This window comes from Hippocampus zosterae, chromosome 3 (genome assembly GCF_025434085.1).
Source record: "Hippocampus zosterae strain Florida chromosome 3, ASM2543408v3, whole genome shotgun sequence".
NCBI lineage: Eukaryota > Metazoa > Chordata > Actinopteri > Syngnathiformes > Syngnathidae > Hippocampus > Hippocampus zosterae.
The window spans coordinates 3485023-3512130 of record NC_067453.1 but is presented as its reverse complement, the minus strand read 5'-3'; the positions used below and the strand labels follow the sequence as shown (position 1 = coordinate 3512130).

Here is a 27108-nt window from a genome sequence, read left to right as displayed (position 1 = left end):
CTTTACACCAAATACATTTTATTGCCGTATTTTCCGCACAATAAGGCGCTTCGGAGTAGAAGGCGCACCTACAATGAATGGCCTAATTTAAAACTGTTGTTGAAATTGTAGAAACTCGAAGAAAGCGACAATTTCTCACGTTCGCACTCCGAGAGAGAGTGTGTCGTTTTTTTATTAGCACACAAAAAAAAACTCCCCGCGCAAAACGAGACCCGCCGAAAGTCGGTTTCCATATGACTTTATTTTAACAAGTCCCACAAGGTTGAGGAACAAACCCCCAACCTTCACGCTAGCACCTGAGTCATGCCACTGCTACTGTGTGTTGGTACATTTGTGGAGTCTCCAAAAGGAGATGCCAAAAACTTGAGAGGTACGGAGGTACGAGTATTCTGCCTGACACCAGTAATATGTTGGGCGGTTCAACCTACCAGTGTCACACTGTATCACGCTGGTGTCATGTCAGGCAACCATAGACCCAGGTCAAATGTGTCATTTTGAATGCAAAACAAACACAAAGTGGTGAGCTGAGCTCCTTTATACAGCACAGTAGAAACGTGGCTTCATTTCTACCTTGACACAAGGTCAATTCAAGGAGTTATGTTCCCTTTGAAGAGTGAATGAGCTTTTTTTTAAATGAGAAGATTGTCCTGTCAACCAGAACAGACTCACTCTTGCAGGCATTGGTGTTGCGTCCCTCAGCTGGTCTCCAAGGTAGGTCATGATAAAAATCTTGACACTGTTCACAGTTGAGTCCTTTGGTATTATGATTACACGTGCAGTGACCGTGAACCTGAAAAATATCAAATCAGTACAAAATGAGCAAGCAATCATGTCAAGCATGTCTCAATATTACATGTAGAGCGATTTCTGCTTATATTAGAAGGTCATAGGTGTCACACTCAGGTCCTGGAGGGCCGCTGTCCTGCATGTTTTCCAAGTCTCCTTGTTGCAACCCACCTGATTCAAATCACCAGATCATCAGCAAGCTCTGCGTAAGCCTGACATTGAACCTCATTTGAATCAGGTGTATTACAACAGGGAGACTTGAAGAACATGCAGGACAGCGGCCCTCCAGGACCTGAGTTTGACACCTATGCTGTAGGTTTTAGGTGCGTGGGAAACTTCCTTCTAGCACGTTACCAATTAGATCTATTTCTTGACAGACCAGTGAGCCATCTTGAAAGGTAAGCCTCAACAATCAAAATTTTTTTTCACCCTCCAACATAGCGATGGTGAGTTAACGTGCTAATTTTTTCAAGGTACACTTTCCCTGTGTTTTCTAACCAGCAAAGGCAGTACATTAATGTATTGGAATAAACAACATTAGATTTATTACACATAGTGTAAATGTTTTGGTTTTTACAAGTTAGGCTTACGCTAAAATAAAGGTAATTAAAACTTGAATTCATATGAATGATGGGTTATTTAGTGGCTTCAATTAGAGTTGCTAACTTACTAAACACCTTGACCTGCAGGCTTTTATGCATTGACTATAACAATGTCACAAATTTCCACCAATCTGTGCCTTATGTAAGTAAATCACAAATCAGATTACAACAATACTGTGGCTTTATCACTAACTTTTCATGCTTCATAAAACGATATGGAAATATTAGGACTGCTCTTTGGCACAATTTATCTAGACATAAGTAATAAATGAAGCATTTGTTTCTTTTTCAAACGGGCAGCCTTTGCAATTTGAATATTGCATTATATAACAGTAAAATGTCAATTTATATTAGATTAAATTTTCAGCCCTATTAAAAGGAATTAATCTGTCCAGTCAGACAAAGGCACAGTCACATGGGCAGCCAGCAAGAAAATGGTAGGCTCGTTTGTTCAGTATTTCATGTCAAAAGGTGTTGATTTGTGTACAGCAGGGGTGCCCATTAGGTAGATCCTGATCTAACGGTAGACAAGACAGGTCCCAAGTAGATCCGAGGATTGGCGAGGAGAAAAAAAACAAACATTTGTGTGTCTTTGTAAATCTTAGTAATATATTTTTTGTGTTAATGTAGGTGGCACCCTAATCATCCTATCAGTCTCATTTTCACCAAAAAATAATAATAATAAAATAAAGCATGTAAATCTTAAATTTACGGTGGCGCGTGATTACGTCACCGGAAGTTGTTAGTGCTCAGCAGTTTGCAATTGCAGCTTGTGATCAGAGCTGTTGCGCTTTATCTTTTATCGTCATGATTCTCATTTTGAGTTTGCTTCGTGTACAATTCACCGAGGGCACGAGCAAAGAATAGGAATCTAGGAGGGCCCAGGGAAGCACTTTAAAACGGTACGTGTGAGCTACGATAATTAACAGGTTGCAAAAGTGCGTCGCATGCCTCCTTTCAGGCCGTTTCTCATCATGGCGTGCGCGCGTGCGTGTGCGTGTGTGTGCGGGTGCGCATGCGCGCGCCGGTAAGGGTAGATCCCGGGAGCTTAGTTGATCGAAAAGGAGATCTTCAATCCAAAAAGTTTGGGCAGCCCTGGTGTACAGTATGCAGTGATCGCTCGCTCTAACGCGGTTCACTTTCCGCGGCTTCGCTGTTTCATGGATTTTTGTAGTGCCGTTTTTTTTTAATGCTTTTAAACAGTGAATTGTGTTCTGCATCCTGATTGGCTAAGGCACTGACAAGTGAGCAAAAACTGTTTTTATGAGAAAATTATTATTTGTTTTTGGCAAAATATCGGCTAATTTCTCTCACACACACACGCACACACACACACATAACACACACACATATATAAAATCTATCTAGATATAGAGATCATACAACATATAAAAAATAATTAAATCCTCGTCTCACCCCTCGGGTGGTGCCCGTCTCTCGTCAGGTGCTGGGGAACCAGAGCACCTTGATGAAAAATGGGCTACTGGAACAAAGCGGAGATGGACGAGATGCGATAACATGGCTCTGTTGGAATGCTACTACTAAAGCTCCAAGCCTTGTCCAGCCACCTAAAGCGGTACACGAAAGAGAATGAGGCCAGACGAATAAACAGGCTGTTCGCAACACAACCTGCGAAAGTGTACGCTCAGTGGCAGGGTCCTAACAACAAAGCTGACCCACCAAGACTGGAAACTGAAAGGTACTGGAAAGGCATATGGGAGAAGGACGTTGCACATAACAGCAGTGCACAATGGCTGGTGACCCTGAGAGAGGAGCACAGCAACCTCCCTGAACAGAACCCAGTTACCATAACAGTGGCAGACATACAGGAAAGAGTCTCAGATATGAAGAACTGGACAGCACCAGGCCCGGACATGGGCCACACCTACTGGCTAAAAAAACTCACAGCACTCCATGAGCGCCGAGCAGCACAAATGAGGGATGGGACTAACCCCAGATGGCTAACCGAAGGGCGAACGATCCTGATCGTGAAGGATCCCTCAAAGGGTGCAGTCCCATCCAACTATCGGCCAATAACCTGTCTCTCCACAACATGGAAGCTCATGTCAGGGATCATTGTGGCTAAGAGAAGTGGACACATCGATCAATACATGAGCGAAGCACAGAAGAGCATTGGTTGAGATACCAGAGGAGCCAAACATCAGCTCCTGGTTGACAGAACAGTCGCACAAGACTGCAGGTCCCGACGTACCAACCTGTGCACAGCCTGGATTGATTACAAGAAAGCCTATGACTCTATGACAAACATGGATCACTGAATGCTTGGAGTTGTATAAGGTGAACAGGACCCTAAGAGCCTTCGTTGCGAACTCGATGAGGATGTGGAAAACCACACTTGAAGCCAATGACAAGCCACTTACCCAAGTGTCCATCAAATGTGGCATATACCAAGGAGATGCACTCTCCCCACTGCTGTTCTGCATAGGACTGAACCCCCTAAGCCAAGTAATCACCAAGACAGGCTATGGATACCGCCTCAGGAATGGAGCTACAATCAGTCACCTCCTCTACATGGATGACATAAAGCTGTATGCTAAGAGCGAAAGGGACATAGACTCCCTGATCCACACGACCAGGATCTACAGCAGCGACATCGGAATGTCATTCGGGCTTAAGAAATGTAGTCGGATGGTGACTAAGAGAGGAAAGGTAGTCCGCACTAAAGGGCTCTCACTCCCTGAAGGAACAATAGCAGACATTGAGGACAGTTACAAGTACCTCGGTATACCACAAGCCAATGGCAACCTCGAACTGGCAACAAGGAAAGCGGCTACGGCCAAATACCTCCAGCGAGTGAAGCAAGTCCTAAGAAGCCAGCTCAATGGCAGGAATAAGACCCGGGCAATAAACAGTGGTATATTAAGATATTTTGTGATGTTTCCTTTAACCAATGTATATCTTCTCAGAGGTAAACTCTTGAACCTGCTTTGGAATAATTGCAAGTAAATAATTACAAGTCCGTGCCACTTGGTTACACAACAAACAGTGTGGCGTAGGAAGGGATGAGAATGGCCACTCACCCCTCCCGATGCACACACTTTAGAGGATAAAAGGATGGGAGAGATGCTACTTCAGCAGAGTCGGCTACGGGTTTACGTACGAACGCCTAGCTCGTATTGAAGCTCACTCTGCTGAGGGTGTTGGCTCTCCACCCTACTGGCACACGGTAAGAGTTCTTTAGCTTCATACAACTTGTTTGAACTGTGTTATCATTTCTGTGTGGGACCAATAAAGTGCCTATTGTTGGTAGCCAGAAGTGTCTTGTCGTTATTTCTGAGTGCCTATCTCCGACGATCCTTTATAAAACTTGATATTCATTCAAATTGAGTATCAGAAGTGTTTCAAAACAAACAGCTATGCCCTGCCAGTGATCAGATACCCTGCAGGAATAATAAGCTGGCCAAAGGAAGAGATTCAGACCACGGACGTTAAGACCCGAAAGCTCCTAACCATGCATGGAGGGTTCCATCCCAAATCCAGCACCCTGAGACTGTACGCAAGCCGAAAGGAAGGAGCCCGGAGACTAGTGAGTGTGAGAGCCACTGTCCAGGATGAAACATCCAAGCTCCATGAATACATCAAGGAGAAGGCTCCAACGGATGACGTACTCAGAGAATGTCTCAGACAATGGGGAACAGAGGATTGGGTGCTGAAATAGGGACCATCATGGGAGGACAAGCCCCTACACGGGATGTACCACCCGACCATAACTGAAGTGGCCGATCTCAAGAAGTCCTATCAGTGGCTAGAGAGGGCTGGCTTGAAGGACAGCACAGAGGCACTCATCCTGGCTGCTCAGGAGCAGGCCTTGAGCACCAGAGCCATCGAGGCCCAGATATACCACACCAGACAAGACCCAAGGTGTAGGTTGTGCAAAGAGGCACCTGAGACGATCCAACACATAACTGCAGGGTGTAAGATGCTGGCAGGGAAAGCCTACATGGAACGCCATAACCAGGTGGCTGGCATAGTCTACCGAAACATCTGTGCGGAGTATGGACTGGAAACCCCAAGGTCAAAATGGGAAACACCTCCGAAAGTGGTGGAGAATGACAGAGCGAAGATCCTGTGGGACTTCCAGATCCAGACTGACAAGATGGTATTGGCGAACCAACCAGATATCGTGATCATAGATAAAGGGCAGAGGAAAGCCATTGTAGTGGATGTAGCGGTCCCAAATGATGGAAACATCAGAAAGAAGGAACACAAGAAACTCGAGAAATACCAAGGGCTCAGAGAGGAGCTGGAGAGAGCCTGGATGGTCGGATCACTCGGGGCAGTGACCCCCAAACTAGATGAGTGGTTGCAACAGATCCCGGGAACAACATCGGACATATCAGTCCAGAATTGTGCAGTGCTGGGAACAGCAAGGATACTGCGCAGAACACTCAAGTTTCCTGGCCTCTGGTAGAGGACCCGAGCTGAATGAGGGACGGACACCACCCGAGGGGGGGGAGACAAAGATTTTTTAAAAAATATATATATAATATATATTAAAGTATAAATATATATTACAGATATTTCGCATCTCGTCCATCTCCGCTTTGTTCCAGTAGCCCATTTTTCATCAAGGTGCTCTGGTTCCGCAGGACCTGAGGCAGACCTTGTTTGGCTGGGTACCGTCTGAGCCGGCATGTCATTCATTTTATTGTCTCTCATCATTGTATGAGGTAGGCGTTAGCGTGAAGGATCTTGCCCAAGGCACCACACTGAATGGTGTTATGTGCTCATTTTTCAGGATTCGAACTACCGTCTCCCGTATGCCAAACCGATGCCTTACCAACTGAGCTATCCAGCCGCTAGATAGATAGATAGATAGATAGATAGATAGATAGATAGATAGATAGATAGATAGATAGATAGATAGATAGATAGATAGATAGATAGATAGATAGATAGATAGATAGATAGATAGATAGATAGATAGATAGATAGATAGATAGATAGATAGATAGATAGATAGATAGATAGATAGATAGATAGATAGATAGATAGATAGATAGATAGATAGATAGATAGATAGATAGATAGATAGATAGATAGGATGCAAACATATTTCTGTCAGTCGTCAACAAAACAGGCATCCGTCAAACTGTTTGGTGTTACGGATGAAGACCCACTTCCGTCAGTGCTTAGTCCATTTTTTTAAGTTTTCCGCCATTCGTCAGTCATCTGATGGAAGGCACGCCTGTGGTTATTTCTATCATTTATTGATAACTTTAAAAAATTGCAGTAAATTATACCAAACTGCACTAAGTTGTCAGGCTTTGTAAACAGTACCAGTTTGGAGGGGAATATATCCAAACATTACCCCCGCTGAGAACTTACCTTGCCTTCCCGAACAGAGCCAGTTTCCTGGACTGGGGCACACTCTGACGCATGTCCATAGCAGAAGCAGTTTCCTCGAACCACCATGTCATAGACTGCATAGTAATACTTCTCTTTAATCTCCATACGCGAGTCAAGCAGGTTGTCCCCAAGCGTGTGAAGTTTGGTGAACTTCACCCTTAGATTGGTGATCTTAAGCATATCTATAAAACAGAAGAAAATATCAGACTATTTAAAAACAAGTGCATATCAAAGAGCTAAATAATTAATCGGTTCGTGCATACTTTGGATTCGAGAGCTGTATGGGTCATGAATCCGAAAAGCGGGGTCCAAGACTCTGAAAATGACCTGAAAAGATTCAGCAGATTATTGACTTGATCTACAACTAAAAATTGTGATTATTGTGAAAGTGATCACCAAGGTAAGTTCAGTTAATTGACATTACTTCTCCTTCAGTTGATGGTTCAATGTCGGAATAGCGTGAGTCACAGATGACGTCATCAACCTTCTTCATGGGACCCACGGAAACGTCAGGATAGGATGTTTCACAGTCATAGGCAAAGTAGCGATACACCTTCCACGTTTTCCCAAAGTCTGCTGAGCGCTCAATGACCATTGCAGCAGGTCGAAATGTCTTCAGGGATGAGAGCCAGTGAGAAATAGGTCTATCATCAGAAGCTAACAACAATAAAAAAATTATCAAGTAACACTGACTCATCCAAACGGAACAACACAATCATATGAAAGCAATCGGAACTTCTTTCACAGCATGGCTAACATTTGAGTCTGCCTTATGATCGAAGTGCATTGCAAATAAGACTGGTCAATATTTACATTCAAATGACGACATACAAGTCTCGCTTTTTTTTTCTCAGCCTAATCATTCAGGCAGTGATGCCCAGGACCAGTCCACTGGCCATTCGAGGAAACTAATGTATTTTCCAAAATTCCCAAGGGCCAACCTGCCCCTGGCGGTAAGGATCTATTGCATGCATGAACGGTCGTACACCGGTGGGAAGGGGTGCTACAGCCCCATCAGAAATCTGTCAGCCCAACTTCAATCCCCCTCAATGATTTGTTTACATATTTATTTTTTATTTAACTTTTAAAACATTTTCAAAGTTCACAAGTAGGTAGCCATTCTGTTCCAAAACAGTTCCTGTTTCCGTGTGTGTGCTGCAGCTGGACTTCTTGTGAGGGCAGGGAGATAGTGATGTGTCGTTCGCGAACGAGCCGGCTCTTAGAGCTCTTTGAAGTGAACGATGGGAGCCGGCTCCTCATTGGGAGCCGGTCCAAATAGGAGCCGATTTTTTTTCTCCTGCCCCCCCCCCCTTCGGTTAAAGTCGCGCGTGATTGGTCAAGATCCGTGGTAGAAGAGGAAGGGGAGGGTTACACACACGCACACACGCTGCAGTTTAGAGAAGGGGGAGGGATTAGAGAAGAGACACACACAGCAGCACGCGAACAAGACAGACGAGAAGACGAGAGCGCTAGTTAGCGAAAAAAAACACGGTGGAAAGGGGAAAGGTGAGAAAACAGATAGGAAGCGCAGTGAAATTTGTACTCATTTCAATTTAATTGATAGTTAAAAGGCAGTGTGTAGACTGTGCAAGGTTAAAATATCCCATAGATCAGGCTCCACAAATAACCTGCACAGGCACATCAGAAAAGTCCACCCATCAGTACAATCTGAAGAGAAAAGACAAGCGAGGGAACCAGCTATTAATGAAGGTGCTAGTGTGTCTGCAACTGTTGCTGCTGCTGCAATGTCACAACTGCCTAGATGTACAACCCAGAGCTCTATGAGCCACTTTATGTCAAAAGCTATAAAACCAGCAAAACATAACACAATTGACGAGGAACTGGGTAAAATGATTGCAAGGGATGTTCATCCATTTTGTGTTGGCTGTGTGTTGTCGCAACATCTGTCCCCTCAGAGAGAATCTTCTCCAAAACAGGGCAAATATTAACAGAGAGGAGAAACAGGATCAACCCCTCAAAGCTGAGGCACTTGTTTTTTCTTCATGCCAGTCTTCGCTAAAGACAAGCTAAAACCTTTACCTGGATGCTGCTTTTTTCTTTTTGTTTTACAAATTTTAATTTATAATTTGTTTTGTGGTATTCAAAGCTTACTTATGTTGTTTTACTGTAAATAGTTAAAAGCTTATAAATATACACATTCAGAGATTGGAACTTTTTGACGACCTTGTTTTGAGATGGGTCTTTGTACTTTGTTTTTATTTTTGTAGCACTCCATGTTGTACTCCATGTTGAGTATGTTCAGAAGAATATAAATAAAGCCATATAAATAATACATTTTCATATGTCTATTTTTTGCATTAGTACTTCATTTTACACATAATATTACGGTATTTTTAGTATTAAATTAATTTAAGCAACAAAAAAAAACTGAGGAGCCATTTGGGAGCCGAAATGGCCGGCTCTTTTTAGGGAGCCGAAAGAGACGGCTCTTTTTAGGGAGCCGAGCCAAAAGATCCGGCTCTCTAAAAGGAGCCGGAATTCCCATCACTACAGGGAGAGACGGGGTGAGTCTTTCAGGTATTCACACATTAGGGGGGCATCCTGAAATCACCTCCCGGCGCGCACTGGCTCAATGCGGCCGTTCTGAAACTGAGACGGTTGCTCAAATCTGTCATTCGGCTTTTCAGGCGGCACCAAACATGGAGTGCCGGCGCGTGTAACAGCCACTCTGACTGGGGACACGCCGCGTCCGTACTGGCTGCGTTCAGAAATTACTGGGTACAGATTCCATTCTACCTCTTCGAACGCTCCCACTAAGAGCGGTGCATGGGCATCAGAGCTAAATTCTGAATGTGCCTTATGTGTCCATATCAGCAATGGATTTCTTTGTACAGTGCACTCCGCTTAATAGAACACCGGTTAATAGAGTAATCCGCTTAATAGAGCAAAAGGCTCTGGAACAGATTTGCCTAATGCAATTTCCTATAAAGATACTCCGCTTAGTAGAAAAGATCTCCGCTTAATAGAACAGGCCGTAAGCAATGAACATTGTAAACTAGTGGTTTTCGAAGTGTAGCTATCGCGATACTGTACCACTATCGCGAGAAAACGCGGTAGTTCTAGCCGTATACAGTAACAGGTAGCACGCGTCACTCCACACATAGACACACGCACATCACAATGGCTTCAACTTCATTCAAGAGACGAGGGCTATACGATACGATGCATTGCCGGATTCTCAGAAGGTACGCCCACGGTTTCCAGGACTTCCCTCTTATCCAGCGCATTGAGAGGGAAGTCAACCGCAAAATTACGGACTCCTGTTTCCAGACAAAAGTAACGAAATTTTTCTCGTGATTTGAGATGTTTGACTGAAGTTGATTAAAGTTGTTGTTTTGTTGTTTGATTAAAGATATGGACGTCCACAGTCGAAATATCTCTTCTAACTCGTCAGCAGGGGTTTTTCTGCGTGCATAACTTGGTCGTCGACGTGTCTGAAGGTGTACCTAATAAAGTGTCTCCGGTTAATAGAAACTCCGCTTAGTAGAACAGAAGCGCTTCGGCCCAATGGTGTTCTATTAAGCGGAGTGCACTGTAATAAAATACAATTACAAAAAAAACACACACTTTCCCCCAAAAAGCTCATCTCTGTGTCTCCCAGGGGGATAAAGAAAAAAAGGGTGATTGGAAAAAAATTAGGCTGGTCCAGGAGGAGGCCCAGCTGCAGCTCGTGTGTGCGGAGGCTTCAAAAATTGTGTGCAAGTAATTTCCCCAAGAGGAACAGCTCGACGGGAAAACGGCGAGGTGATGGGGCTGTTCAATTTGTGCATGGCACGGGATACAAAAACAATCAGTCATCGCGATTGGACGGTCGGCTGCAAAGCACTACCTTTGAACAAATCCACACCTTACATTGAATACGTCTCGATCGTGTGTGTGTGTATCATACATTTATTGAAAATATGAGGGAAACTCTCAAGTAAGTGAATTCCCCGTTAGCCCTGGGAGAGAACAAATCATGGGGTGTTTGATTGCATGTCACACACACACGACAGACTACATGAGCTGTAAAGGGAGATACTGAAGTTTACGTTCCAATGTCATGCACACACTCCTATGAGTCTAATTTCTGTTTCTGCGATGTTTATGTGCATGCACATTTTAGCCGTGCACACCGTACAACCATGATTTTAACGCAAATACAGGATACGCAAGAATTGGCCGGGAAAACACTACAGTCGATCCCAAAATGGCATACAAAGGGACAAACACTTTGTTACACTCAGTTTTACTGCAGCACAGTCGAGCAAAATACCAAAAGAAAACGCCACCTATGTGCAGAGTACACTTTGCGCTAGACTTGTGCCTGGATTGAAAAAAGGGCCCAATTATATATTTTGTACGACAGGTACCCGAAAAGTAAGTTGTCCCTCAAATAATATTCTAACAATACTGTAGTGATTTTACAATTTCCGTATCGAATAAAATTGATTTTTAGAGTAAAAATACATCATTGGCGTTTACTTAAGTACAAACTGTTTATGATAGACACTAGAGCTGCACACTCTTCACAACAAACTTGGGTGTTCAAAGACCTTGGTGTATCTCATAACCCTCGTAGTGCACCGCTTGCGATAAATGTAAAATGATGTCTTTGAATCAAAGGCAAAGGCATTCAGAAAAACACGAGAGAGCTGAAACTTATGGAGGGGTTCTAAAATGGCCTAAATTTCATGACGTCACCGGCTGATAATTCTCAGGCATTGCAGCAATAATAAAAAAACGTTTTGATACCTTAATCTTCACAATTTACATATTTTGCACCATAGAGACCCATTATAATTCATATTTTTGAATGCATCGTAAACCTAAAGTGTAAAAATGAATTTCACGCGATTTTTACGTCAATCGCTTTGTTTTCGCTTGGACAGACGTATGCATGCCACATTGTTGGGTTGAGCTCATTCCAATTGTGCAACTTTTAGGTGGCGCCAGAGGATCGCAAATGAGTTTGCCTTTTTGCAGGAGGCTTCAAACCAATGCATTTTACATGAACACGTCCGGTCGGGATTGTTAGTAGGGCTTGGTTGGGACCTCCAGACACAATTTTTTTTTTCCTTTTGCAAAAAATAAAGAATAAAAAATCCCATTTTGAGTGTTTGAAAAAAAAAGAATGTTTGTATAACACAAAATACATCATTACAAAAATTGTAAAATGCGTAACTTAAGGCCTTTTTAATTTGGAGCACACAATTAAACATACACCTGTTGAATGTATTCATGTATAATCTCCTAATTCAGTTTGCAATCACTCACTTTGAAGGTCATGATGAGGTGAGTGAAGTGAAACTCTGCTTCCAGGTTTAGCTGGATTGTGACATTTTCCACACCTGTATACAGAGATCAATATTGTTTTCATCATTAGATCAACATTCTGATTGAATGACACAGGCAGAGTACAATGCCCACGTCGTGCCTAGATGCAGTATTTATGTAAAACTGGGATAATGAGGGTTTAAAGGAATATAAAATATCTATTATAATGTATAATATAATCTCGATGCCCGGGTGGCCAACTGGTTAGTGCGTCGGCCTCACAGTGCAGGTCATGGGTTCAATTCCGGCTCCGGCCTTCCTGTGTGGAGTTTGCATGAGTTTTGTCCGAGTACTCCGGTTTCCTCTCACATTCCAAAAACATGCCTGGCAGGTTAATGGAACACTTTAAATTGTCCCGAAGTGTGAGTGTGCGTGCGCATGGTTGTATGTCTCTGTGTGCCCTGCGATTGGCTGGCAAGGAGTTCAGGGTGCTATCTTCTGCCCGAAGATAGCTGGCATAGGCTCCAGGATGTCCCGTGACCCTTGTGAGGATAAACGTATCAGAAAATGGATGGAATATAATTTTGCCATTGCCATGCAGAAAAGACTTGATTTCGTCTGCTGTGAGTCTCAAACATGCCATTGAGAAGTGAGACTAGTAGGGAAAAATGTACGGTAATCCAAGCTCCTCAGCATTCAAACTTCACAGATTACTGAATAGAGATTGTGCGTGGTATGTGACTACTGAAATGAATGATATTCTCCGGATGGATACACTTTATTTGCAATTAACTGTAACTGTAAATGTATGGCCTTTTGTCAATTAAAACGTCTGGCTCTCTCGCTTCAACACGAAACAATCTGCGTGACTGGTGTAGACCTTTGACCTTTCATTGATTTTTTTTTTCTTACCATTCTCAGATTGCCACCATGTCTTCAGTCTGTTTGGAGCAAAGGTGGTCACAACATTCTTAATACGATGGCTTCCCGTCTGATTGTCTAGTTCGCTGTAGGGCACCACTGAGTCACACATGAAACATTTTTTTTCCTCCTGAAATAAAAGAAAAGGAAGAGTGGGGCAGAAGGAGGAAAGGCAACAGGGGCTTTATGAAGGTTGGAATTCCTCAGATTCCTGTTTTCCTGTATGAGTGCAGTGAAGATACAGTACATGATATCTTGGGTAATGATTCTGACCAAAGTTCAACATTTGGTGAGAACAACAACAACAACAAAAAGAAAAACAAATCAAAAGTAGAAGTGTTGTTAAACATGCTGAAGGCAACTTGACAAAATGGCTGCGAAGCCTTAAGAAAACATCAGTGAGGTCAAAGAAGGGTTGACATTGCAAATGAACATAGCACCTAAACTTCTCAGCAGTGGGGAATTTGTGCTGATGAGTCCAGACTAACACTGTTTCAAGTGATGGATGTACCAAGGTCATAGAGAGGCAGATGAGATGACGCAGTACCGAACATCAGGCCTGTATGTAGAGGTTGGGATCTGTGCCTTTCTTACATTTGGGCGACCATCTTCTCAACAAACAATTCTTCTGAAATGAAACTTGGAGAATGACTTAGTTTGTTCTTAGTTTTACTGTTTGGTGCTTAATACCGCCTTTATTACCAATTTGTCTTACTGTTTATTGTGCATGTTAAATTGCTCCATGTACAGCACTTTATATGCAGCGATGGCTGTTTGAAAGTGCTTTATAAATACTGTTGACTTGACTTGACTTGAAAATTACAACTAACTGAACATTTCTTCAAACATAAACCAGGATCTCAATGGCTGGCAACACAAATAGACACCAGGCAAGTTGTGATAATAGATTGAGCGTAAATCTATTTGTCTTGCATGGTGGGTGAAGATGATGTTATACGAATGCAAGGGTTGTTGTGTTACAGTTTGGAATGCTGACATTGGCATAGCAACTGAACTAAGCCAATACCCCTCCAATCCCACACCTCAAAATACCGTATTTTCACGACTATAAGGCGCCATTAAAAGTCTTAAATTTTCTCCAAAATGGACAGTACGCCTTATGGTGCGGAGCGTCCTTTATATGCGCTGAGTTCCAAAATCTGACTGACTGCCGACACGCTGTTTATATAGAGAAAAGGCGGAAGTGACTGTGAAAGAAGTCGGCCAATCAGGGAAGGGTGGGCGTGTATACATACATATATGGAGAGGGGGGGAGAGAGAGAGAGAGAGAGAGAGAGAGGGAGAGAGAGGACAGACAAGCTAGTCCGCCAATGGTGAAGGGTGGGCGTGTAAGTGGACGCCTCAAGCCAGTACCAACACTTGTATAGAGTGTGGCAATGTGCTTTGTTGCAAAACAACTCCGGTTTTGGTTTCTAAGAACCCCTGAAAATAAATTCGACAAAAAGACACGCACGCCTACGAAGCTCAGTTCAAACTTAAAGCCACCGGTTATGCTTTTGGCATGCGTGCCCATCTCACAGCAGCGGTGAAAAAAAAAGTCAAGCAAATGAACTCTGAGCTTGCCGTTATTCCCGGAGGCTTGACTAAAGAACTCCAACCGCTGGACATTGGCATCAACCGGGCGTTCAAAGTAAAGTTGCAAACGGCATGGGAACAATGGATGATCGGTGGCAAACACAACTTTACAAAGAGTGAGAGGCAGCGCTTGGCGAGTTACGCCACAATACGCAACAACGAGAGGGAACGCGGCGTTTTTGATGGATTACGGTACTTGCACAATTGTTCAATTCTTTCTACACACACACGCGCTGCCACCATGTTTCGCTCTGTTCTTTACTTTCAAATGTGGGAAAGCTTCACACGAGAGAAATGTTGACTTTGCTGTTGCTACTACTTCTTTCCGCTCGGCAATGCGTAGCAACTCACACTAGCATGTGATGCATTCAATGACAACTGAGATGTGCAGTCCTCTGCTTCTGATACAGAGGATGAGGACTTTGATGGATTTCTAGGTGATGATTGATCGAAAAACGTGAGAACATTGTACGATGGCTAAATAAAATACACCCGAACTCAGTTCTGCTTTCGTTGCCTTTTTAAAAACGTGTTTTTATCTTATTTGTATGTTTTGGCATGCTACCGTATGCTTCAAGCTAACGTGTTAGAGTGCGCGCATGCATGCCGTATGTTTAAGCTGGCGTATGTTTTACCACTGTAAAACTGCGGCTATTCGTACGATGCGTCCTGTGTATGTGTAAAATACAGAAATGTCACGCATTAATGAGACTGCGGCCATTAGTACGATGCGTCGAATAGTCGTGAAAATACGGTAAGTGAAAACGGTTGTGTCATTCAGTTGATGTTTTTATATCGCACTACAATAGAGGGCCTAGCGATATATCAGGGAAAAAATAGATTACAACATAGTTTTTTCCACATTGTCTGATCTTGATTAGGATAATATTTTTATTTAGTTGTAAAATGACCGTTTTAAAGCAATGAAAAGTAGTGACTATTATTATTTTTTTAATATGAAGTATACTAAATGAAAACAAATGAATACAGAAACATATGAAATATTTCTTCCAGATTACAACAAATGTAAGATAATCTAAAATATCACCATAAAAGGGGAATAAAAGAAATGGTGGAATAAGGTGCAATGCCTAGGTTTGACTAGAAGAGGGCAGCATTTTAGAAGCCCATCCATCCATCCATTTTCTGAATTGCTTAATCCTCACAAGGGTGGCGGGGCATGCCTATCCCTCCTGTCTTCGGGCAGTAGGCGGGGCCTGCATTCTAAAAGCGAAGAACACACCCTATGTTGGTATGGTGGTGTGACGGCGAACATTTAAAAAAATGCTATGTTTTGGTGTTTGACATAAAAGATCAAAACTGATGTAAATTATTTCTGTACTAAGATCGAGAGCGGAGTAGGGAAAGGTCGAGTCTTATTGCCTGTTGTCACACATATTTCCGCCATGTTTTATTTAGTAAATATACTCTCAGCAGATCGTCGTCTTTTTTCTGTCATCATGTCACCCAGCCCTATTACAATATTTATATTTATCTTAATATCGCACAGCAGTAACTGTATCCTTAATATGTGCCGGAAAACAAATTACACATTTTTCATCCCCACACAATTTGATGACAATTCAAGTCTGGATGGAACTACCGGTACCGTATATCATTTTTTATGTTTGTCAAGATGAAGACACGAAAATCTTATGTCAAACCAAAAAAATAAAAAATAAATAATAGCCCAATTAAATGTTTGGGTTATAATGAAACAATATAATTCATTTGAAGCATTTTCCTTCCTTGAACTGATTTACTTTTCTACACTGACCAATACTGGCAAATAGGTGAAGACAGGCAGACGCTTGTTTCAGATACATTGTCAGCGATCAATGGATTACTTTCAGTGAGAGAACTCCGCTCACAGAGTGTCCCAGAGCAGCTGGACAAACATCTGTCTTCAGTTATATCACCACCTCTGTATGGGGTGCGCGTGTGTGTGTGTGTGTGTGTGTGTGTGTGTGTGTGTGTGTGTGTGTGTGTGTGTGTGTGTGTGTGTGTGTGTGTGTGTGTGTGTGTGTGTGTGTGCGTGCGTGCGTGCGTGCGTGTGCGTATGTGTGTGTGTGTGTGTGTATGTTGGCGAGGGGTTTTATGGTCAACACAGGATGTGCTGCAGACTCTAACCCCCCCCCAGAGCCACACACAAAGTAATACACAACAGGGAGTTTATTTTCTGACAAACATTCCATTCCATCAGTCGAAGGGGGCCCTTCTAAAAAAGCCCATCTAGCAAGTCTACTTTGGTACAGCTTTGGAGAATAAAGATGTTGAATGTAAGAAACCTGTAAAATGTACTGTGTATTACAGTATATATAAATAAAGATGGATGGTATTTTATTGTAGTCCAATAAATGATTGAAAATGTATTGTTCATATTGTTTACATTTTCTGATAGTACTACGTTAAAAAAATGATCGAGGCAGTTGCTGGACAGAGCAATTAATGAATCTGATTTAAATTAAGGCAACAAAAAAAAAGTTTTTTTCTTTTCAATTAATGTCTGCCTTTTTATTGTAATATTGTATATAATCCAGCTATTTCCTTTTGTTTTTGTTATTTCACTGTCAAGCTCTATGGAGTCCCACTCTTTGATTTATTCATTCATTCATTCATCTTCCGAACCGCTTGATCCTCACTAGAGTCGCGGGGGTTGCTGGAGCCTATCCCAGCTGTCTTTGGGCAGTAGGCGGGGGACACCCTGAATTGGTTGCCAGCCAATCACAGGGCACACAGAGACGAACAACCATACACGCTCCCACTCGCACCTAGGGACAATTTAGAGTGTTCAATCAGCCTGCCACGCATGTTTTGGGAATGTGGGAGGAAACCGGAGCACCCGGAGAAAACCCACGCAGACCCGGGGAGAACATGCAAACTCCACACAGGGAGGCCGGAGCTGGAATCGAACCCAGTACCTCTGCACTGTGAAGCCGACGTGCTAACCACTGGGCTACAGGGCTGCCCCTTTGATTTATCTTTGTGTTATTTTAACACAAATCAAATTTGGATTGGGGAGATCCAAATAAAAGGAAAGTGAACAGAGAGAAACATTATGGTATGTTAACATCAGCCTGCCTTACAGGCAGTACTCAAGCTGGCTAAATCCTGTCTTGGGGTGACATGACACTCCACCACAGTTCCTCCACATAGCCGGAGAAACAATACATCTGTAAAAGCCAATCGAAGCTGGCATGGTATGTTCGGGGTGTGATGTTTCAAGGATGTGTTACGTATGCGACCCGTCACCAGTGAGCATTTAAATAGCGCAAGAACAGTGTCAGTAATCATCACAGGTACAAGCTACAACAAAACTGGCAAGAAGACCAAATGAACAACATCAATGATTTAAAAATGTTTTAAAATATTTGTTCAGAGGGGAAATGTTTAGAATTTACCATTCCCATTCAAACTCATGTTAAAAGTGGGGGTCAACACATGACCATAACACTGCCACGCTTCACTGCAAATATAGTGTTGTTTTGATAATAAGCGGTGTTGTCGAATGCCAAACAGATCTTTGGGAGCTACGGCTAAAAAGTTCACCCTTTGGTTTCCTTGGCTTCAGAGATTTTGTGCCTCATTTCTCAGTGATAAGAGGGTGTTCACACTTGTGCACATTATCAAAGTTTTTTTTTAACTTCCCCTTTTGAAAAGAGGAAGATAATCACTTGAGTTGTACATTACCGGTGTGAAAAAGTTTTGAGATTATATATCCAGTGGTACCTCTACCTATGAACATCACCAATTTTCAAGTTACGAAATGTCTTAACAGGAAAATATTGCCCTTTGTTATGAAAGATATTTCAAGATACTAAAGGTAAAAATACAGTATGGGCTGTTACTCGTGACTCAGAGTTTCCTGAACGCAACATACTTATAGCTGCTCTCCCATTGGATATTACCTAACATCATCCTGGCATCCCTTGTCTAAGAGTGACTTTTACCGTATGGGTCGATGACTGTCGATTGATAGATCAAGAGATAGATAGATCTGTGTCTATGCAGCGTCCTCGTCATTCGCCCGTCGGGCCATGAGGGGATCCGATGATTTTACGTAAATGTGAACCACCCAGAAAAAGCACCAGTCGGGCGATTGCTCACTATGCTGATGTTTGCCTTGGACGTTTTCGAAGGATTGTTAAAAGCCGACAAAGGCAAATGTCCTTGGATCAGTTCTTTACAAAACGCTAGGAAAAAAACACTTCTGAGAGAGAACATGGACAAAAGAGGGCAAAAAATGATGAGGACGCAGTTAAAAGTTAAACGATCATAATTTGTATTCTTTATACTTAGTTTTTTTACATTATGCACAACTCTCATTTACTGTGCAATAATCTAATTGCAACATATATTTTTATTTATTTATTTATTTATTACATACTAGCTGGTTCGCCGCCCTCCGGGAGGCTCATCAGCTAGTTCCTGCGGAAGGCTGGTAAGGTGGTGGTTCACCGCCCTCCGGGCGGCTCATCAGCTTCGGCCCACAAAAGTGTTGTTGCTTGATTCAACTTTTTGTTCATCTTCATTGCTTATCGCGAAAATAAAGAGATGTTTAGCTCTACTAAATAACTAACAATTTCATTGCAATGCTTGTGGGTAGACAACATTTTTTCGCTAAGATGCCCGCGCGATCGTAGTGAGCCACTGCCTGAGCGGTGCAGTGGCGGCGCGCAGCGGCGCGGTGAAGTAGGTACGTTTTGAAAAGGGACAGACGGAAGGACAGACCGCGTGCGGGACGACGCGCAATATATATATAGATTTTGATGCATTTTCATGCTTTCAGAAACATTTATGTCTGATTTTTGGGGTGCTTGGAACGAATTAGGGCATTTACATGGTAAACACGTCTCTACTTACAACCTTACATTTTCTAGTGAAGACATTTCTTCTAGAACCAATTAATTTCGTAAGTAGAGGTACCACTGTGTATTTTATATCCACTCCATGTTGATTGCAGTGTTTCCCAACCAGGGGCACATGAGCACATTGCAGAGGGTACGAGGAAACCTTTAATAATTTATTTCCCAGACCGGGCGGGTTTATTCTTTTTTTTAATTGATTTTTTTGGGGCTTTTTATTATTTCTTTTCAAAGCAACATGTTGATGTTTATGTTTAATTTGAGTTAAAAAGAAGACAATGCAGAGGACTGAAATGTTCAAATTAAGTTTACAAAGTAAAATCTTCCTTCATCTTCCTAACCGCTTGATCCTCACTAGGGTCGCGGGGGTTGCTGGAGCCTATCCCAGCTGTCTCCGGGCAGTAGGCGGGGGACACCCGAATCGGTTGCCAGCCAATCGCAGGGCACACAGAGACGAACAACCATTCACACTCACACTCACACCTAGGGACAATTTAGAGTGTTCAATCAGCCTGCCATGCATATTTTTGGAATGTGGGAGGAAACCGGAGCACCCGGAGAAAACCCACGCAGGCCCGGGGAGAACATGCAAACTCCACACAGGGAGGCCGGAGCTGGAATCGAACCCGGTACCTCTGCACTGTGAAGCCGACGTGCTAACCACTGGGCTACCGGGCCGCCCCAAAGTAAAATCATTTTCATTTAAAAATCTGCTTTGTTCCATCCTATTTTCGGAGAAGTATCAATATGTATGAGTGAGGGGGTACTCAGAGTATGACAAAAAGGTTCAGGGCTAAACGAGCCCAAAAAGGTTTGGAACCACTCGTGTATGGTATACATCATAATAGATGCTGATGTTGTCAGGTCATCTAAATCACATTGGTTCAAGTGCAGAAATGTGCAACATTTGTTCGGGTCAGTGTAAAAAGCTGTCGTGGTCTGTCTAAAATATTCTGTTGTCTAAATTTAGATGTTGAAGCTTGAAGTTTGTTTGTTTATTTATTTGTCTTTGAGTTAGAAGATAGCTGGTTTACATTCTGATGTATTTTATTCTCTGTGTCTTAACTATGACATGGCCTACTGAATAGCAGGAACTGTCAAAATTACACTGAAATTGATTCACCTTGCCAAGTTAAAATGGGGATTCATAGTACGTGATTTATAGCTATTCTCTAAATCAGGGGTCACCAACCTTTTTAAAACTGAGAGCTACTTGTTGGGTACCGATTACTGCAAAGGCCTACCAGTTTGATACATACTTCTGAAACAGCAAATTTTCATAGGTTGCTTTGGTTAATGCTGCTATTGTATGTTGTCATTTAATGATTTCTTTAAATGAAGACACTGATCATGTTAATGAATTCTAACAATCATTTGGAAACAGAAAAATGTCAATGTGTAAACACTTTGTTTCGAGAAATATTTGCCAATGTTTATAATTTCAAATGATCACTCGAGAACATTCCTAGAAAATCCCTACGTCCCATCACTGGTGAGTTGGTTTTAGAGCATGCCCGCGGGCTACTCAGATGGTGCCTGGGGTCTACTTGGTGCCCAGGGCACCACATTGGTGATCCCTGATCTAACCATTTTATTACCTGCAGATGACTGACAATGCAGAAGGGTTCAGGACGAGTTAGTCCACAGGTGGAGGTGGATGAAAGCTGGTGCGCTCGACCAATCAGAAGATCTCCCGTTGCTGGGTAACAGCTGCCCTCAGTGCAGACATCACTGAGCTCCGGTACGCTGAAGTGATCCTGGTCTTGGCCAACCACAGGCCTAACTTTCTGGGGCAAGGTGAACACCAACAGACCTAAGAACAGTAGCCCCAACAAAGATTGGTCAGTCAAAAACTAAATAAATAAAATAAACACACACTTGAGGTGCTTTGCCATGAGCCCGATTCCATATCGTCTCCATTTGACTTTTTCTGGGCCAAATTCCAATGAAACAGCTTTTCAGGACAATCTCGGATGTGGTTCAAAAGTGCAGTCCTTCTGGGGCCGAGCAGGGCTGTGTCGTCACTGTATATTGACTGTCCAACAACGATGCAGCATACCGTATACAATATATAATTAATATAAGAGTGTTTGACAACAACATTGAACCATATTTACGATTCCATATGTACGAGTGAATGCATTTTTGATGATTAATCATAAAAAATAAAAATGAAAATTTGCCAGCGCACGCGTTGCTTGCTAGCCAGGTGCCGTTCACCTGAATGATCAGTCTCCAACAGCAGAGCAGAGACTCACCTCTCCCCCTGGCTCGATCGATCGTGGTCCCGACCTCAGGGGTGGTGGCTTTGGGTGGCTGTCGGAGGGCTTCAGACGCCACAGAGTGAGGACAACGAGCCATTGACTCGGAGAGGTGGCCAAATGAATGACAGTGCTCTCCAGTCAGAATGAATGAGCGCTGGCGGTGAGCTTTGCGTGCCGCTCACAAAATCACTATCTCACTATTTCATCCATGGTACATATCCTTTGCTTTGGGCCAAAACCTTGTACCTCCCAATTAGTCACCTTTCAGGTGACCCCAAAACGTTGTTCAACTATAAATATCGCATCTTCAAAGAGAGCAAAACATTTTCAATATTTCAGATTGGTTGATAATTTCGAAGAATACTCATGCTTGTTGACTGACCAATGGCATGGTTTTACCAAATGGTTACTCATGGGGTTTTGGCCCGACGCCAGCGATATGGAATTGTAAATATGGTTCAGTGATATAAAACACAAATTTTGTAAGCTGTATACACTGTATTATGTCTTGACTGTAGCCATTTTGCAAAACTGAAAATAAATATATCGTCAGTGTCCTGTGAAAAACACAACTATTTTTTGCCATGTTTAAACATTTTAACTTTAATAATTACAATTTTGAAAAATGACATGTTTTTTTTTACAGGACAACAACGATATGTTTCAAGATTTTATATATATATTTCCTTTTTAGTGAAAATGAATATCAGCTCTTGATAGCTGTCCTGGAAAAAACACATTGAGTTGCTCTTGTATATAATGTGTTCACATTAACCTTTTAAACTAGAAGTATGAATAATCACCAACTAAAACATTATCAAATTCATAATTATTTTTCATCATAATAATTTTGAGACCTGACACTGAATTTCAGCCTCTTCACAGTAAATATTCAAATTTGACCCAAATACATCCTCCAGGAAATCAAACTCTTTCTTCATTTTGAATAAAAAACAAGAAATTTGCAAACATCTGCTTTGGTTTTGGAAAAAAATGCTCAACATGTTTGCCTATTTCCTGTTTCAAAACCAAACCATTAACTGCATCGTAATCCGTTTACAATATTGTTCTGTTTTTAAATAAGAGATGGTCATTAAAAAGAAAGTGAATTAATTCACCAAATAATCAAAAGATTCAACGAGTATTAAAAGGAATTAATTGCAGCCCTATTTAAAACTGAGGAATTTAATCGTAAGCTTTTACTGACATAATTTATCCATCCATCCATCCATTTTCTATCCGCTTTTCCTCACAAGGGTCGCGGGCCTCCTGGAGCCCATCCCAGCCATCATCGGGCAGTGCGTGGGGTAAGCCCTGAACTGGTTGCCAGCCAATAGCAGGGCACACATAGATGAACGAACATTCACGATCATAATCACACCTTGGAACAATTTTGAGTGCCATAATTCAAACTACAGAGGTTTTATTCTTTTTATTTATCAAAAGGTCATTAACTGGACTGACATGATTGAATCACAAGAACTTCATTTGATGTTCAGTGATCTGTTAACAAAATTAAGTTGGGAGACATTTCAAATTCTGTAGTCTCCTGATTTTTTGGGGGGGCTTTGCTTTGTATAAAATCTTTTGTCATTTTACATACATTTTAATGTCAACAACATTCTCGGTAAATTAAATCCAAGTCGAGAGGAAGTTTTAAAAACGTCCCTGTTCCATCAGTTTCTATACAGAGTCGGTTAAAAGCAGAAATGCATTTACGTCGTATTGCGTGTGAAAGAACCCCATTTTAGAGCAGCTGGTTTCCTTGAAACTAAAAAGTATACTTAAAGCTTTCTCACCCAGAAGCAGCATGAGTTGAACACGTAGCATTTTCGTCCTCACACGGATGAGAAGACTCAACTTAAACTTCCAACCTCCTGAGCCGAGCAGACCTGAACTCCCACACATCACCCCCTCCCGCCTATATAAAAGTACACCACATTATTCAGACAAACGAGCATCCGCCAGACTTTCAGAATAAATAACGCAGACAAGTAATTCGTGTAAATTCGTGCCCCTGGCAAGGTTCTGATATACACTTTGACTATACGTCTATTTTCAAAATCAAAGATTTTTCAAAAACAGATGATAAGCAATTCTGAGATCCTCACAATGTGCCATTACAATACATTTTATAAATAGCGTGCATTTTAGCTTCCACTTCAACTTACTAACACTTTTTAACAGTTGTCTAAGCTTGAGATCAGTTTACTTTTGTCACGTTAGAAAACACACACACACATTAACATACACGTACACACACATGACTACAACTCAATTCCAAGTCACGATAATGCAAATATTTTTAATCCGTCTTTATTGATGTAACATATTCTTGTTGCTTGGCTTGCCTAGGTAATAGCACTCATGTTGATTGCTGCATGTTTTCACCCCCTTTGGAATCACTTTTTTACGTTGTTTTTCAGTGCTGTTTAGTTTACAACTCAGTTCAGAACACCCCCCACATTCCTCAATGCCTCGACTCCCAACCCCACAGTAAAAGCTCAGTAATCTCACCTGTGAGAACAAAGGAAAAAGTGTCTGTCTGGGTGGGGGATGTTTGAGAATGTGACCCCCCACCTGAACATTTGAAGACTCATTCAGTATCCGCTGCCTCTCTGTGTAGTAGGTAATTATAATGACTCTCAACCTGTAGTGGCCTGCACAGCGAATCTTTTGGAGGAGAGCAACTTATCCGTTTGCAAGCTAACATCAGGAACACAGAGATCAACAATACGATAAAGCTTTGAGCACTAAATAATGATCAGCACAGACTACCTTCTCACAAGGTCAACACAATTCATTCATTCATTCTATGATTGGCTGTATTTTGGTGACACTGTTGCCACATGAAATTAATCCAAGAATAAAAAGAATTTAGGAGCAACGGGGGGCATTTTTGACTGACTATTGGAGAGCTTCGCTGTTGAGAATGACCACCGCACTAGAATCATCACTCCCCCTCATCCTGCAACCTAACACACAGAAGCTGTTGAACCCTTTTTTCACGTTTGAGACTATATTGCATTCAGTTTCACCTTACAAGGGCAGTGTGAAAAGAGTTAGATTCTCTGTTCTGTTTGAAATTGACACCTTGAGTGCAGTTGTTCAAAACACTCCTACATTTTTGGATTTAAGGAATGTGTTTTACATTGGAAGACTTTCACATCACCTTCAGACAAAGATGTCACGAAGGGCAGGAGTGGAGGACAACTGATGCACCAAAAATTCTGAAAAACATTTTTGTCATTTTCCTATGTTTTCAAGAAAAAAAGTTGTAATTGCCATCAAATTGCTTGAATCATACAGCTCAACCATTAACAGTACATTTTTAAAGAGGTTTAGTCGGATAATATGTTTTGCTGTGTCTGGCACAACCCCGGTCACATACACAAGCACCTGAAAACCATATATTTCAAAAACATGGCAAAGAAGCCCCATTACAATCCTGTGTTCCTGCAAAAGATGTTCAACCTATCTTGGTCATCAATGGTCATGCCGCAGATGTAGGTGGGTGGCAGACATCCGACCTGTGTGGGTATGACAAGGAGACCCTGAGTTCTACATGCATTGCCACTGGGAGGTCTCTGTTGGAGTATGCAGCAGCAGCATGGCTAACTTGGGCCTCAACTTTTGACCATCAACAGACTTGAGACCTGCCAGAGATTCACGAGCCGAGCACTCATGGGGCAAGTGAAGACAACCCCTGCTGAAGCGATCCTGGCGGAAACCAACCTGCCGACTGTTGCAACCAGAAGTGTACAACTCAGTGCAATAGCATATAAGAAATCACTACGCCAACACACTGGGAACCCACGATTGGAAACGGCCGAGTCAGAGGTCTGACAAAGAACCAAAAAGCCCACCTGGAGGCAGAAGGCTTGACAAACTTGGAGATCCATCCTCGGGGACAGATGGCCGACGACCAAATCAGAACTGCTCCTGCCGTGGTTAAAGACCGGCAGCCACAGCTTCGAGACAACTGTTGAGGAATGGGAGCTGTCAATTTGCTCTTGGCCCTCCTTGGTTACAGGTTCTTGTCCTTTCTTCAGTTTATCACAACGCAACACAAATCAATTCAGGCTCCTGTGAGTCTCAGATTTCATCAGGAAGCCCTGAGCAACGACAGTCACACGTACATATAAGTGTAGTATGTTAATTAGGTTAATTAGGGGCGGGCAGTCCTTCCCCTTATGTAAAAATCAGAAACAAAGAAAGGTCAGTTCGATCTTGGCATTTTGACAAAGTACAGACCACATCTGCTGTGCACAAATCTCGAGATAAGAGTTCCTCCTCAAGGGAACTGGACAGCCTTCAGTAACTTTCCTGAGGTGGGGGACGCAAAAGAAGACACTTGGGGGCTGTTAATCACTCAAGGGGAAATAGGACCCCAACTTCACCCTACATTCTTTGTTTTAAGTAGCGGATGTTCAGGACAGAAACCGGTACCAATAGTTCTCATAGCAAGGTGAAATTCCTCAACAGTGTTCTACTACTACTTCTAGCGGAATAATTCCTTAACAAACCCTCTCTTGATCACAATCCCCAGTGTGGGACGAATAAAGGATATCTTATCTTATCTTAATATTAATTGTGATCACAAAACTTCGGTGTCAAAATCTGTCGTCAAAGCGGGACAACCAATACTATCTTTTCCAAAGCATTATCAAAGAAACTACAGCCGGAAATAACAGTCTCAGTGAAGCCTGACATCAGTGCCCACCTCAGTATAGAAATAGAGACCAAAATAACCGATTTAATCAGAAAGATACGTTATTAGTTCTGGGCCCCCTGATAACTTTGTCTTGGTTTCACGTCCAGTTGTCCCCCCGAATGTCACTTTGAAGTTGGGGACGCTTCTTGGGGCTGACGCATTCCTTCCCGGTAGACAGCATGATGGGTCCTTTGTGTCACTCTGCGTGGTCCCATTCATCTTGGCTGGTGCCACTTCCGCTGTAGGACCCCCAAATACAAATGCTCGGGATATGTCTGTGGTTTCATGGGGTGTTCACCCTGGAGTCTCGTCCGCTCCTGATAATAGGAGACGAGAACAGTCAATGACTCCTTGTCTGCTTCATGGGGAATCGTTTGTTGAAGAGCGCCCATGTCCATGGATTGCCATGGAGCGGGGAACTCCCGGTCACGTCCCATCATAAAAGGTGCAAAACCTGTGGTGGACTTAACGGTGGACCTCATGGTGAGAAGCGCAAGTGGTAGCGCCTCATCCCAATCCAATTTCTCTGAGGTCATCACCATCCGAGTTTTGATGTAAACCTCTGATTCGTTGGTTCGAGCTTACATTGAATTGCAGATGAAAAACCCATGCCTCCAAAATTGGAGTCTTCAATTTAGTTGCCGACAGGACTGGACGTCCATCAATTCCATGCCGATACAAACCAGTCTCATCACTGGCCACCCGGTTAGTTC

The 27108-nt window shown here is 42.5% G+C and overlaps 1 protein-coding gene across 1 annotated transcript in view; it reads right to left on the bottom strand.

Moving 5' to 3' along the window:
• lamb1a (laminin, beta 1a) overlaps positions 1-23626 on the bottom strand; it is a 64802-nt gene extending 41176 nt beyond the window's left edge. Inside the window, exons 1-8 of the mRNA XM_052060800.1 lie at positions 23481-23626; positions 21016-21230; positions 12948-13086; positions 12036-12109; positions 7183-7371; positions 7022-7085; positions 6738-6940; positions 670-790 (exon numbers count right to left, since the gene is read on the bottom strand). Coding sequence (XP_051916760.1) covers positions 670-790; positions 6738-6940; positions 7022-7085; positions 7183-7371; positions 12036-12109; positions 12948-13086; positions 21016-21230; positions 23481-23589 — 1114 coding nt within the window. The 5' untranslated portion in view covers positions 23590-23626. The remainder of the gene's footprint in view (positions 1-669; positions 791-6737; positions 6941-7021; positions 7086-7182; positions 7372-12035; positions 12110-12947; positions 13087-21015; positions 21231-23480) is intronic.
• Positions 23627-27108: the final 3482 nt, after the last annotated feature.